The sequence below is a fragment of the Rhea pennata genome, chromosome 10, assembly GCF_028389875.1.
Source record: "Rhea pennata isolate bPtePen1 chromosome 10, bPtePen1.pri, whole genome shotgun sequence".
Taxonomy (NCBI): Eukaryota; Metazoa; Chordata; class Aves; order Rheiformes; family Rheidae; genus Rhea; species Rhea pennata.
The window spans coordinates 23,305,270-23,318,675 of NC_084672.1; the positions used below are offsets into that span (position 1 = coordinate 23,305,270).

General features: G+C 44.4%; 1 protein-coding gene across 1 annotated transcript in view; it reads right to left on the reverse strand.

The window, feature by feature from the left end:
* BBS4 (Bardet-Biedl syndrome 4) overlaps positions 1–13,406 on the reverse strand; it is a 43,594-nt gene that overhangs the window by 20,983 nt on the left and 9,205 nt on the right. Inside the window, exon 3 of the mRNA XM_062583645.1 lies at positions 3,288–3,367. Coding sequence (XP_062439629.1) covers positions 3,288–3,367 — 80 coding nt within the window. The remainder of the gene's footprint in view (positions 1–3,287; positions 3,368–13,406) is intronic.

The window sequence follows — 13,406 nt, forward strand, 5'->3', positions numbered from 1 at the left end:
GATATACTATATTAAAGTTCTACAAAAGTGGTAAACTTTTAACAGTTTAATAAAGGTAATAAAAGAGATCTAGTTTCAGGTGTATAGATTTGTGTAAATTAATAGATTTTACTCATTTACAAATTTCAACTTCTCAACTAAGTACATGATATTTTTGCCATAATGTGACCGGCTCTAGTTCCTAGCAATGGCAGAGGACTATAAATGCCCTTTTCCCTCTTCTTTAAAAAGGAATATTTTAATTGCCTCTCCAAGGTAGTGGAAGATACTTCCACAATAGGGAAGCATGGATCAGAGTGAAATGTACATTTAGTGCCCAGCTCACAAAATTTGTCAAGCCTAAAAAAACCCCAAACAAACCCCACATATGACAAAGGCACTGGAGTGGGGATGGCACAACTGCAACGGTGAACCTAACAGTGCCAACTCATCACAGTTTGTGAAGAGCCCCGTGCCAAGAATTCCACAGCCCTTTAGTATTTCTCTGTTCATTCCTATTACCAAAGATAATTAGATATCACCTGGGGAAAATGCCAGAAGGAATCTATGAAAACATCCTTTGTGGAAAAATAAATTGAATTGGAGCAACCGCAGCTGAGTCAAGGAAAGCACAATGCACAAATGACGTGTACAGGGGAAAGGGAACGAGAAAGAATGATGAAAATGTAAATTTTTGCTGGCTACACTCACGTAGCTGACAGTTCGAGGGGCTGGGGGTAGTTTGGCTATATTGCATAGTCACACATGATGTGAAATTAGAAAGCCAGTCAAAAAGAGTGACCTTCGGGAGGATGCGGACTGTGACTAAGAACTGAACTCTGCTTCCTCCGAGATTCCTCCTTTGCTCAAAAGCAGGAGAGATGGAGGGCGAATCGAAAAAGGCATTCTTCCAGGCTTGCGATAACCTGGTGCTCCTCCAACTTCTGCATCCTCTGCATTCCTTGCCTCCAAGCTGAATGCAAATGAAAGGACCTGAAAACAAGGAGGAAAACTGACCCTAAAGCACAGCACGTAAAAGGAATGCAGGCTGCCGGCAAGGCGAGTTATCACAGAGCATCTGCACTCATGAAGAGAAAACTAGAGGAAGGAAAAGGAAGAACAACTCTAGGCTGCTCTTCCCTTTAGGTTCGTAGGTGCTAATCAGAGTCCTTCCGTAAATCCCCATTTTAGTCTTTACAGACGTTATCATCAGACGTGCATAAACAATACATCTTCGGGATACGGATACTCGATATTGTTCCATCTGCATCGTATCAGGCTCTCAGAGCAAGAGAGGGCAACAGAGAGCTATCTCTACGAGAGAGATCTGATTAATTCTTTAAGGCCTAAAAGATTCCACAGCAGAAAGGCTTTGTGCTGAGAAATACGATCTGGAATCCCAGCTTTTCCTCCTAAGTTTATTTAACTTGCTGACAGAATTTAGATATATTGGCAGGAGACCAAACAACAATGAGTGATTTTAATTAACGAAAAGCATCTGGTAATTTTAGTAATTCCTTCCTTGCACAGAACAGAAGCAGAGGATTTCTGCTGTGAAAAACGGTTAGGGGAAAGACCTGGAGGTGATGCTGCAAAGCAGTCTACACAGCTTATTAGCTTTGCACGTGAAGGGCGAGAGCCGAGTGACACTCGCTGCTTAGCAGGGTCTGTCCCTCTCCTTTCCCCTCGTCCGGCGCACCACAGAGCCGGTGCTTCAGAGACAGCGGGTGTTGCAGCCTCAGGCTTCGGGGGGATGTTTGCCCTGCCTCTTGCTGGCTAGCAGGGTATCAAAAAATCCAACAGTCAGCGTTATCGTTTTCCTGCCATAATGAGCAGCAACATTTGTCAAAAGCTTGGTAACCCCAAAACAGATGTAGGACTGTGAAAGTTGTACTTTAACCTTTGCATTTTGGGGAGCTAAGATTAATAAGCAAGCAATTCTTTCCTGGCCTTTTACATCATGGACAAATGCAGGAACTTTTAAAAGCCGCATTAGAGAGAGGCATACCAAAGCAGGGAGTGGAAGAGAGCACCCAACCAAACTGAGCTCACTCCTTTCTTAGCCAAGTCTTAAAAGAGCAGTAACAGATTTTTAAGAGATGTCCAAACTATACTGAAATCAATGAGTTTACAGAAATTTAAGTCATCGGGGACAGTGGCAATACTGCCTTCATTTTGAAGGTGTCAGCCCCCAGATAGCACATCTGGGACATGTCTGGCTTCATGCTGCATAAAGGCAAGCACCTGGGGGGGCAGGCAAGTCAGCTTTGCAACTCCGCGTAACATCAGCGAGGAGAGAGAAAGAGAGAGTGCGTGACTACCGGAGGGCAGTTCAGCCCACCTAAGATCCAAACTGCCTTTCGGACATGCTATCACTCCTCAGTGACTGAAGGAGGATCCTGGCATGTTTATGATCCTACTTTCCTTGGGACAAGTCCAGGCCTCTGAGCGTACACGTGTAGTATCTGCGCAAAAGGATAGAGGGTTCGTTCACAAGGTATGGGTCCGGTGCCAAACTCTTCCAAGGTTACCGCAAAAGCTGTTTTGTGAGCCACGAGGAAAAATCAGGAAAATACACTGTTTAACAGGCTTGCCATTTCCTTAGTTCACTTACCATTACAGTTCCAAATCAAAAACCACTTCCAAGTTACCCTCTAAAACCAGGAGAAATTAGAGGGTGTCACGTATCACATGCAAAATGAACAAATTTCATTCAAGCAAAGCCAAGACCTTTTCTCACACTTGTGCTGTGAAATGTTTTACTCAACTGAAATGTTTTACATAGTGTCTCTGTAGTAGCATTGAGAGACTCTGAACCACGAAACTGAGTCATAATTAGTTGGGAAGACTGTTTCGTCTTCCCAAACAAGAAGACGACAAGAGAGGTTTGCAATTCTTTTGAAATTTTCTACTTCCAGTGAAATACAGAGCTCATTGGTAGTTCTAGAGAATTGCAATTTTGACTCCTGAACGTAGCTAGGAATTTGAGACGATTAAAGTTGTTTTGACCCTTATTTTCATTGCATCTTCTCTTGGTCTCCTTATTGCAAGGGAAGCCAGGAAAAGAGCAGGGTTAGGACCCAGACTAATTTCAAACTAGGGACATTATGTTGGGTGTGCAGAGATTTCTGAAGAAAACGTAAGTCCTAATGACACCGCAGCCTTCTGTTGGCAGTGCTCAGTGCAGAGTAGATAGATGATCATGGTACAGCCAAAGGATGTGGTGCACAGCACAGCTAGATCTCGTATGCCATTTCATAACTTCCTCAAAATATTTTCTAAGACCCACTTTCAAAGGTTGCTCTTACCTTACACGCGTCGTAGTCTTTGCGAACGTAGAGCAGATAGATCAACCAGTTTTTTCTCTCTAGGACTGGTAACTCCGGCGCTACATGTAAAATATTAGCAGAACACACTAAATCAGAATGGTCAGTGGAGAACGCACAGATCTCCTGAACCGCCAAGCACAATACAACTAATTCAAGAACTGCAATCGCACCCATCAGAGTTGGAGCCTGGAGAACGCCTTATCATTAGTGCCCACTGCATTTTACAAGGCGGCATTTCAAACTAATGGATAAAAATTCATTGTTTGAGACAGACACACCAAGCAAGACCTCTTAATATGAAACAGAAAATGACTACTTTGAACAACTTGAGGCATCTGCTCCTTCTGGTGCAGTCACTGGAGCAAACAGCACCAACGCATTAACTATGCATACGTTTTAATTCAACACTAATGCTGGTTTAATGGGATGAGATCTTCCAGATACGCAAGAAGCAGCTTGGGGGAAATGAGTTGGACTCATGTTTTGTAACTGGGACAGAAGAATCAAACCTCTTTAAAAGAAGTTTCTGGGAGTGAGAGAGGAAACAGGTATTATACACAGGAGGAGATTTTGGAGACGTTGCTTTTCTGAAACCACAAGGGAAGGTGTGAATAATTTAAAAAGGTCAAATGTAGTTCTTTGAAACGGTGAAAGGATGATGAAACATCACGGGTCTGAGCTATTGTGAAGCTACTGGCAGAAAAACATATTTGATGTAGCGGAGGAGAAAGCCCTGTTCTCCGGTATTTCAGCTGTAAGGAGCTTGCAGCAGTAATTATGGTAAATCACAAATGGATGTTGCTTGGTGATATTCATGTTGGGTTTAAAAGTTTAACACACCGCTGTGCATTTCATTAAGGTTTGAAATGTATTGCTTGTTACTCGTTTCTACAGTTTAGATGCTGGTAGCTGCGAGGTAACCATAGCGACCAGCAAAAAAGCTGTATGTTTGCAAGTCAATATTATGACAGGAGCGCAGAAGCAGAGCAAGGCGAAGCTTGTTGCAGGAGCAGCGCGTATGATGCAGCATCCCGGCCCCCCCCAACCCACCCACCGCACGGCGGGCAAACGGAGGTGCGCGCTTGGCTGCCAGTAACCCCTAACACAAGATGCTGCTTCAAACGGTCCCCAGTCATCGCCGTCAGCCTGCAGCACAGGTCAAGGTTGGATCGCAGAAAGAAGAAACTCTGCAGCAGTACGGGCTGAATCATGTCAGGAGACTATCAGTGCAAAATATTATTATCTTTTAGGAATTCTGACCTTTAATCACGTGAAGACTGTACCTGCAGCCAGTAGCAAAAAAATATTGCTCAGGCACACCAGGTTTTTCTCCACAATTACCCCACTACAGCAGCAATGAGAGCACTTAAAAACAGCTAAAATTTCTTTGGCTGGTACTAAAACTACTTAAAGAAACTGAAGCTGAAAATAGGTATTTAAAAGTCATTTTGTCTTTGTATTCTATAATAGCCATCCAGATTTGTACTGGGATGGAGCTGAGATTTAAATGTACACATCAGCAATGTAAGTTCAAATACTTTACAAAGATGGTTTAATCCTCTCCCCAAAAACAAAGAGAAAAATCATAATCCAAACAAAGAAGTAATTCAAATATGCTAAACTCAAGAGAAATTTAAAGATTAAGGATCCAAATATTTTCAAATTCTGCTCTACTCTGTATTAAGTGGATCTTTCCAATTAAAGCATTTTAATATCTGTGCTCCCAGATCGAATTAACTTTGTTTCTGATGACAATATGTTTTCCCTTTCTTTCTCCTTCTCTCTGGTTTCACTGCAAGGGAAGAGTTAAAAGTGGTACCTAAACAGCTATGAAAAACACTGTTTCATCACGAGTCTACAGGGCTACTGGTCTGGAGTCCACTGGGGGTTGCATAATTCATTCACACATTTATAATGACTTCCCTGTGCAAGTTATTACGGGCGCCAGGATCTGGCAGAACTTTCTTTCCCTAGACAAATACAGCAATTGCCGATGCTAGAAGTGAACTACAGCACGAACTCGCGTGCTCCTCTGCGTACTGCCTCCGGACGCCACTGCGACACAAAATCCTGAGCCAGATGGGTCACTGGCCTGATCCACTAGAGCATGTCTTACGCTCTTATGTAAGCAGGGATTGAAGCGCAGATGTTGCAAACCCTATACAATCGTCGAGATTTCATTTACAGACAAAACTATAGCATAATTTGTCAATTCGATGCCATTCAAACAATGCTGCACGGTAATACTGCTTAAAATTCAAACTTCTATGTTGTTACAAGCAATGAAATTTGTTTTAAATTCAGAAGAATGAAAAGACCTTCCAGATAGATCCATAGACCTGGTCTCTAACCTGATACCAACTTTAGCGCAAGTCTTACTGAGAGGGGAAAAATTAGCAAAAAGGGTGCCATTAAACCTTAAAAAAATAAATTAAAGAGCTAGCTAGCCAGTGTACGTTCCCAGCTGAGATGGGAAAGGTCAAACTGGGTTAAAGCAAGCACGAACTTTTGGGGGTACCTCAGCAAGTGGCTGGAAGATGTCTCGGTTAATCCCTGAAGGCAAGAGGTGTTTCACGGCTTTACAACTGACGGGATGTTACGTTCCACCCGTACACTATGGACGCTCCTGGGAAGGAAGGATGCTGCTGGGAAGGAAGAAACAAGCAACATTGCCCCAGTCCTGGGACACAAACGCTAAACGTCAGGACGAACGCTGAACAGAGCATCGAGCTCTAATTGATCCTGCGTAGGAACGCTATAGCTTCGGAAACAAACCCGGCGGAGATCAGAGAGGAGAATAATGCCATTGGGAAATGAACACAGATTTTTATACCGGATTTGAGAGTAAGCTTGATCAGTTTACCACAGCCCAATTCAAACATCTATGCCAAAGGCAGGCAGGAGAGACGGGAGCGTTTGCTGTCATTGCCATTCCTGCTCATTAGTGACCCGCTGCTGAGAAACGAGTGGAAACGGAAAGGAAAGGAGACAACATCACTCAACCTCTACATTTCACGGACGGTGTTCTGCCTTGTGGTCTGGACACTGCAAAGCCTAGAAGAGTCATCTAAAAGAGCTTGTCTGGAGACAGAGCAGAGAGAAAACAAAACCACGTGAGCCAGAAGAGACCGGCACTCACATCTGCCGAGATAAGTGAGTTTTGCTTCCCCAGGCAATTCACTGTGCTAATCCTAACTAGGATCGAGGAAACACTGGAGCTTTTACTCCCCTAAAACTGGTCTGAAAACAGCAACAAACCTGACTGAGAAAACATCAACTGTTTTTTTAAACCTTCCTCCTTTTTCTTTCTTCTTCTTCTTTTTTTTTTTTTCCCCCAAGATAAACATCAAATTGATTTCAGAAGTACGGCTGGAAGGACTTAAAAAAGGCAGATTAAACACTTCATGCTTTTATAAAAAGAAAAGATATCTAGGCCAATTTATAGATAACAAGTGAGCTGAACACAGAACAAATACAAAAATTTACAGAAGAAAGCAGAAGCCACCCAGGGAGACCACCAAGAAAGAAACTGTAAGTGGGAAGAAAAGAGAGAAATCCAGCACAAACATCATGAACTGAGTCCGGTGTGGAGCCTTCAGAGGACAGAGGGGAGAGGAAGGGCAAAGAAAGTGTGAAGAAATTCATACTTCAGTAGACACAGGAATTGGTCAGCCTCCCCAGAAGGGGTGCAGGCAGTAAAAGACTATGACAGGACTCTCTTTTTTTCAGAGGTAAAAAGACCGAATGTAATTTAGCCGCAGGTCCCTCCGCAGCCACGGCCGTTTTAACTTGCATTTCGTTTTTTCCGTGAAAGCGGCACGATCCTTACTTTCCTCTCGTTTGCCTTCGTTACGGTTGCGCCCCCCGCAACCAGCCAGGAAGGCTTGTCCCCGTGCAAAGGGTCGCTGGGCATTTTCTGAAGCAAAGGGAGATGCTGATCCGCAGCTATTTCAGCCTCCAACCGCAGAGCATGGGCACAAAACATTTTGTCCCTTTCTTAAAAGGCCTCATTCAATCATCATTGGCCCTAATAGCAAAATATTTTTTTCCAAGTTTAATAAGTAAACAGTGCCACAGAGCACTTGAATAGAGCGAGCTGAAGGCTCCAGAGCTCTTATTGCAGCAGCTCCACCGGTAGCATAGGGCTGGATCCAGGCCCGGGGGCTGCAATGAAGGGCAAAAGGACATAAAGAAGCAAGAGCACCAGGCCTCAATCCGCTCAGGAACAAAGAGGATCAGGAGCCCTGGAGACTCCGGATGGCAACCACGGGTTGCAATCTCGCCCTCAGCAGAGCCTGCAACACCTACTGCCGCAGCTGGGTGCTCCAAAGGTTGCTGCGCTGCCAAAGGCCACCGAATTTGGCCTCCCCGGGCGGAGCAGAGCACATTCATCAGGCTTCGCTGTGCAGACACTGCAGTTTTTCACCTTTCTTGAAGTTCTTCCTATGCAACTGCTGTGTAGCATATAAAAATCTGCTTTTCTTTGTCATCTTTCGCAGACCCCTCACAAATGATGCAGCATCTGCAGGGATACAGGCACTACCACTTAAAAAGCTAGTGGTTTATACCTTCCTAGCCGTGGAGGGGAAAAAAATAACACATTATTTTCTGTGAATCAATCTGCTCAAGGCCCAGTCCAAGAAAATGCAATTATCCAAAAACTTGAGATCTATGGTAAAAAGGGTCTGTAGCTTGCATAATTATCTTCTGGCCTCTCTTATCTGCGATTACAAAAGTCTAGTCTCATTAAGCAAGTGCGACAGGGAGCTAGGCACCAAGTATATGATTAAATACCTCAGTCAAGAGGCATGCCAGCTTCTTTGAAGTGTTTTGATTGAATTCAGAAGGGAACCCATCTGATCCACTGCTTTCTCGCTGGCCGGTGATTGATTGCACAACCCACTTCCAGCAATGTGATTTTTCTTTCTGACAATGCTCCTTTAAGGAAGTCACTGGAGTGGAAACCCCACCAGGATCGGAGTAAGAACATCAGGTTTGCATCTCCGCTACCCTCTCATCGCTCTGCACTGTATTCATCCTATGGGAGATTTTCTTAAAGGACTGCAGAGGGGGAAAGAAAGAAATCAGAATTATTCCCTTTTGTGAAAACCTCCCAAGGAAATTATTTTGTGCTTGCATCTTCATATTGGGTAATTACAGCTTTGATACAATCCATTAAACAGTGCTTTATAGATTCAATAAAAGGGGTTTGACGGCGCCGTAGTGTAAGGAAAGAGGAGGGGGGGAAACAAAGCCTAGAAGGTTCCTATCAAAATGTTGGGTGTAAAATGCTTGCTTGAGGGGAAGCCATCCTCCTCAAGAGAGGGCCAGATGCAAGGAGGCCGCGTGCGTTGTAAGCACAGCCAGAGCAAACGGGCCTTTGGCTTAGCAGCACAACCGGCGCGATCACAGAGCCCTTCGCCCGTCCCCAGGCGGGCCTAGCGCCAGCCGCCCGGAGCAGCCCCGCGCCGCTCCCGCGGAAAACACGCACCGGTTAACAGCTCTCGTGACGGAGGTCTCGAGAAAAGATCTCAAATTCCCAGCTGTCAGCCTTATCGGAGTAAAAGCAGGCCAGAGCCTCCTCTGCTATGCGCAACTCTTCCACCACCTCCACGTATTTGACAGCTTTAGCCTCAGTTTGCTCCCTACCCCTCCAGGTCAGCTTTGAAACCCAACCTCCAGCAAACTCAGCGAGAGCAGCCAGAGGACCCTTGAGGAGTGGAGGAGAAGCAAAAGCCTCGAGAAGACCAAGCAAAGAACATGCCGTGCCATCAAAATCCACAAAACCCCCAAAGCATACAGAACACACAGCGCAAAGAAAGAGGTGGGAAGAAAAACTTCAGGGAAGTAATTAAATCAAAGTATTTCTTTTCTTCTGCAGGAGCCATGCTCTGGGTCCACTGTATTAGGCACCATATATATGGCTAAGATAATCCAACAGGCCTAGGCTGCATCCTGACTCAACTATTCCCTTCCAAATCCTCACTTAAGATTATATGGTGTAAAACAAGCCAATCTTGAGAAAGCATTCATCCACTCAGATATGTTCAAAACTAACAAAAAAAAAAAAAAAAAAAAAAAAAAAGGCAAAGAGACCCAAGTCTCTCCTTGTTACAACATTTTGATACTAATTGAGCCGCACCAAAGAAGAATTTGGCAAAGCGCATCTTGGACCAAAAACCACCTGTTGGTGGGAGTGCGGTGAAGCCGAGAGGGGCTTCGTGGCCACGAAGCCAAGAGGGAGCCGGGGTATCGGCACTGGAGAGGCCAAGGCTCACTCTGACGCGCAGAAACGGCTCTTTGATTTGAGATTCATTTCCTCTTTTAAACTAATCCCGGCCATCAGCTTTAAAAAAAAACAACGGCCTAATGAAAAATTCAGCTGCTGCTGGAGGAGGCCCCCCAAGTCCTTTTGACCCCTGAGGTCCCCCCTGACCACACAGGAATAACATTAGAGAGCAATACGTGTCTCAGCACCAGCATCCCGGACATGCCTCTCGATTCTGAATCAGCTCTGCTGGAGACGCTTGGTTACTGCCAGCGTTGCGGTTATTCCCACCGGTGGAGAGGTGAACAAGAGCCAGACCTGATCTCGGCCCGAGCGTTATTTCCACCCCTCCTGCAGCACTTATCACCATGGTACCCAAGCGCTGCACAAAATTAACAGGTAGGAAAAGCCAGAGCAAAGCAGAGGCTCTCGTTCATTCTGATCTTACATTTTCTTAAGCACAGGGCCACGGTTTGGGGAAGGTTTACTACCGGCCATAGCAGTGGCTGCAGTCCACAGGAAGCTTCCTGCTTTCACAGTCGTATTTACTTAAATATCGATAGGAAGGGAAAGGCAAGGCTGAAACCAGCTGGGCACATTCCCTTTTTGCCTCGAGCTTCAGACGCTGTCAATGCGAGCACTTTAGCTACCGCCTGGCCAAACAGAAGAAACAAGCAACTTCTAGATAAAAATAATATTAAATTAGTAAGGCACAAACTCAAAGAGCTACTCTAATGCAATGCACCGCTGCCAAGGAATTGTAAGAAAGCTACTGTAGGAACAGCGTCCTTCACACGCCCAGATCCGTCTGTGGCATCTGAAGACAGCATATATGGAGACCTAATGTATCCAAAACTCAATTAATGAGGAAAAATAACTCAAAAAATAAACACCCAGAGAAGACTGTCCATGCTGTACGTCATGCATTGGGTGTGTGTATCTATATGTGCACATATACACGAGAACATAGGTGTCTGTGTACGCAAACATGTGTAAAACGCATATAAACAATGGGGGGAAAAAGGACAGCATTTTGCAGCCCTCTCCACCGGCAGCTGTAGCCCATCTCTCTGTTTAATCCCCTTCCCCCTGTTTCTGCTTTGGCAAATTGCTGCTGGAATGCCTTTAAATCAAGCAATAAACCTGTATGGTTGCTAGTTATTTACAGTCAGCTGGGGTTAATAAAGCTCATCATATACAATTCTGATGCTGCCAAGAAAGCCATAATTCATAGCCGTGAGCTTCCTACCATGTATTAATGGCTTCGCTGTACACAGAGAAAACTGGAAGGAGGCTGGAAATCAGGCGCAGGTTGAAACGAAAAGCCAGCGTTCCTGACTCCGCACCTCCCCCTGCAGGAAAACACGCCAAAATTGAAAGGAAGAGCGCTCCGTGCTGAAAACTGCATCTCAGATCTGCTTCCTACACTAGAAAACCCAACAGCGGGCAGTTTGAGGTTGTCATATGCGCTGTATAAATCTTAAAAACTTATTATCCTCGACTTCACTAGCTCACCTGATTTAAGACTATTAAAGTTCAGAGATGCTCCAAACAGAAATGCTTTTATTTGCAAGCTGCAAATACCTCCAACAATTATTTGGTGTAAATGTTCTATAGCATGCACACTCCTCGGGTTTCACCTTTCAGAGCTAAAGCGAGAAGCTCTAGAAATAAATACGTACGTGTGACCATCTGGGACTTCACAGCGCGGCAGCCCAGGCGCCGGGAGCAGCCAGGTCCCGGGCCACCCTCCATCAATGGCACGAGGCCCGCGAGGAACTTTAATTACATGAGCGTATCTACAATTACAGGAAAACACGCTAGGACTTTCACCAGGTCCCCTGCCTCATCATACAAATGAGGACTATAAAAACGAATCAAGGTTGGACAGTGACCAAAATTGTTCTGAATCACGAACATACAGTGACTAAATCGCAGGACTCTCGCGGCACCTGCTACACAGCTTAAAACATCTGCAGCAAAGGGGGCAGAAACGGAAAGAAATTAATGGAGGGCTTCTTTGGGAAGAGGGTGTAATACTGCTCATGAGAAAAGAAATCTCACTCTGATTCCAATCACACAGCTCCTATCCAATGCTGGAAAATCATCTAACCAAGCTTTGCAAAGGCGGCCACTAGAGACCTATCCATCCTGCTGTGGCTGCACAGCTTGACATGGGACCTGGTATGTCGCAGCACTCACTTGAGCAAGCAAGAGCAAGAGGAGCCACGCTGCGGACGCGGAAGTGCTATAACATACGCAGTTAACTACTCCGAAAAAACAAGCCCTCAGAACCACAAGTTGGGCACCCAAAATTAGCATCTACTTTTGACTTTCACTTCTCACAACTCTTCTTGCTAAACAAGTGTTAAAGCAGTTACTCTCTCAAGAGTCTTTAATATATAATGCACTGCGTTTGACTACTACATAGAAGAACGTTGTAGCACAGGGAATTTATCTATGGGATTTGATAGCTGAAGATAACATGACAGGTGTCCATGTCCTGAAAAATGGCGAGATTCTTTATTAGAAAAGCCCCCCCTGAGTTGCGAGCCCTCTTTCAGCAAGTTCCATCATTCCTGTGCAATGGACGCTACAGAGTTCAGCGAAAGTCAATATGTAATTATGTCACTAAAGACTCAAGGGCTTGTGTTAAAATCCCACAGACAACATTAACTCTGGTATTCTCGAGCGGGATGCATCTCCCCTAACCTGGGCATCTCAAAAATGAGACATCCGAGTTACTTGCCTTGACTCTTCTTACAGTAAAGAGTTGGAGTAGGCATCCCCAAGGAATGATACATCTCATCCAAAGGTGGTGGCTAGGGGAGGTCCGAGGAATGGCACCCAGATAGCGTCTTCCATTTATCAAAGGAGGAGGAGCACAAGCAATCTGCTCAGATTTCAAGTTCTAAGTCAGAGATACGTAATTTGGAAAAATGAATTCCACCCTTCCTAAAATGTGTTACTTACTACTTTTATACAATTAAAAAAAATCATAATAGGAGATGCCATTTTATCTGTAAGTAGCACCCCGACAGACAGACACTAACATGCTGAGTGCTTTAAAACACCAAAAAAAACTTGCCTAGCAACAGGGGTCTTTAAGGAACTTCAAAAATAAATTCACCAACTGAAACGGGATACTAAACTAACATGCTACAATTGTAGCCCTTCTAAGGCTGGATTGCCGTACTTCCCCCTCTTCCTCGTCCTAATCTAGTGCGATACATTCCTTGACAGCAAATGATCAAATAAATACCCAAATTACACATACTTGCTGGAAGAGGTGACATTTGTACAACCCTTTTCAGTCCTTTTTAAATTACTTTTGCAATAGGCTTAAAAAGCAGATATGGAACCTTATCTTCATAGAGAGGAAACAAAGAGGCTGGCAATGGCCAGAAGAGCTTAAAGCTAGACCAAAAATGATGAACGATGATTTACAAGCCAGTGCTGAAGTCTGACAGTGATGCATTCTTGACAAGAAGATGCATCTACTGTGCTGTATCTGAAAAGCAGTCCGTGATCCCGCAACCACAGATATTAACGTACACACACACAAGAGGGCAGAGCTGTACCAGCACATTCACACTTAAGCGCTTCCAGACTTGCAGGTTCTTTATGGTGCAGAGGTTACTGTGGTGGTATTCTGGTGAGATGAGGAAGAAGTGAAGGAGGGCATACAAATCTAAGGGAAAATTATTTTAGACAGAAAATAGTAGTAAGTACGTTACAGTTTCAATATAATTACTCTAAAATTGTATTTTTTTAATCTAACTTTTCAAAGCTAACCTCTGTATCAAGTCCTGTACAAATTAAACACAAGA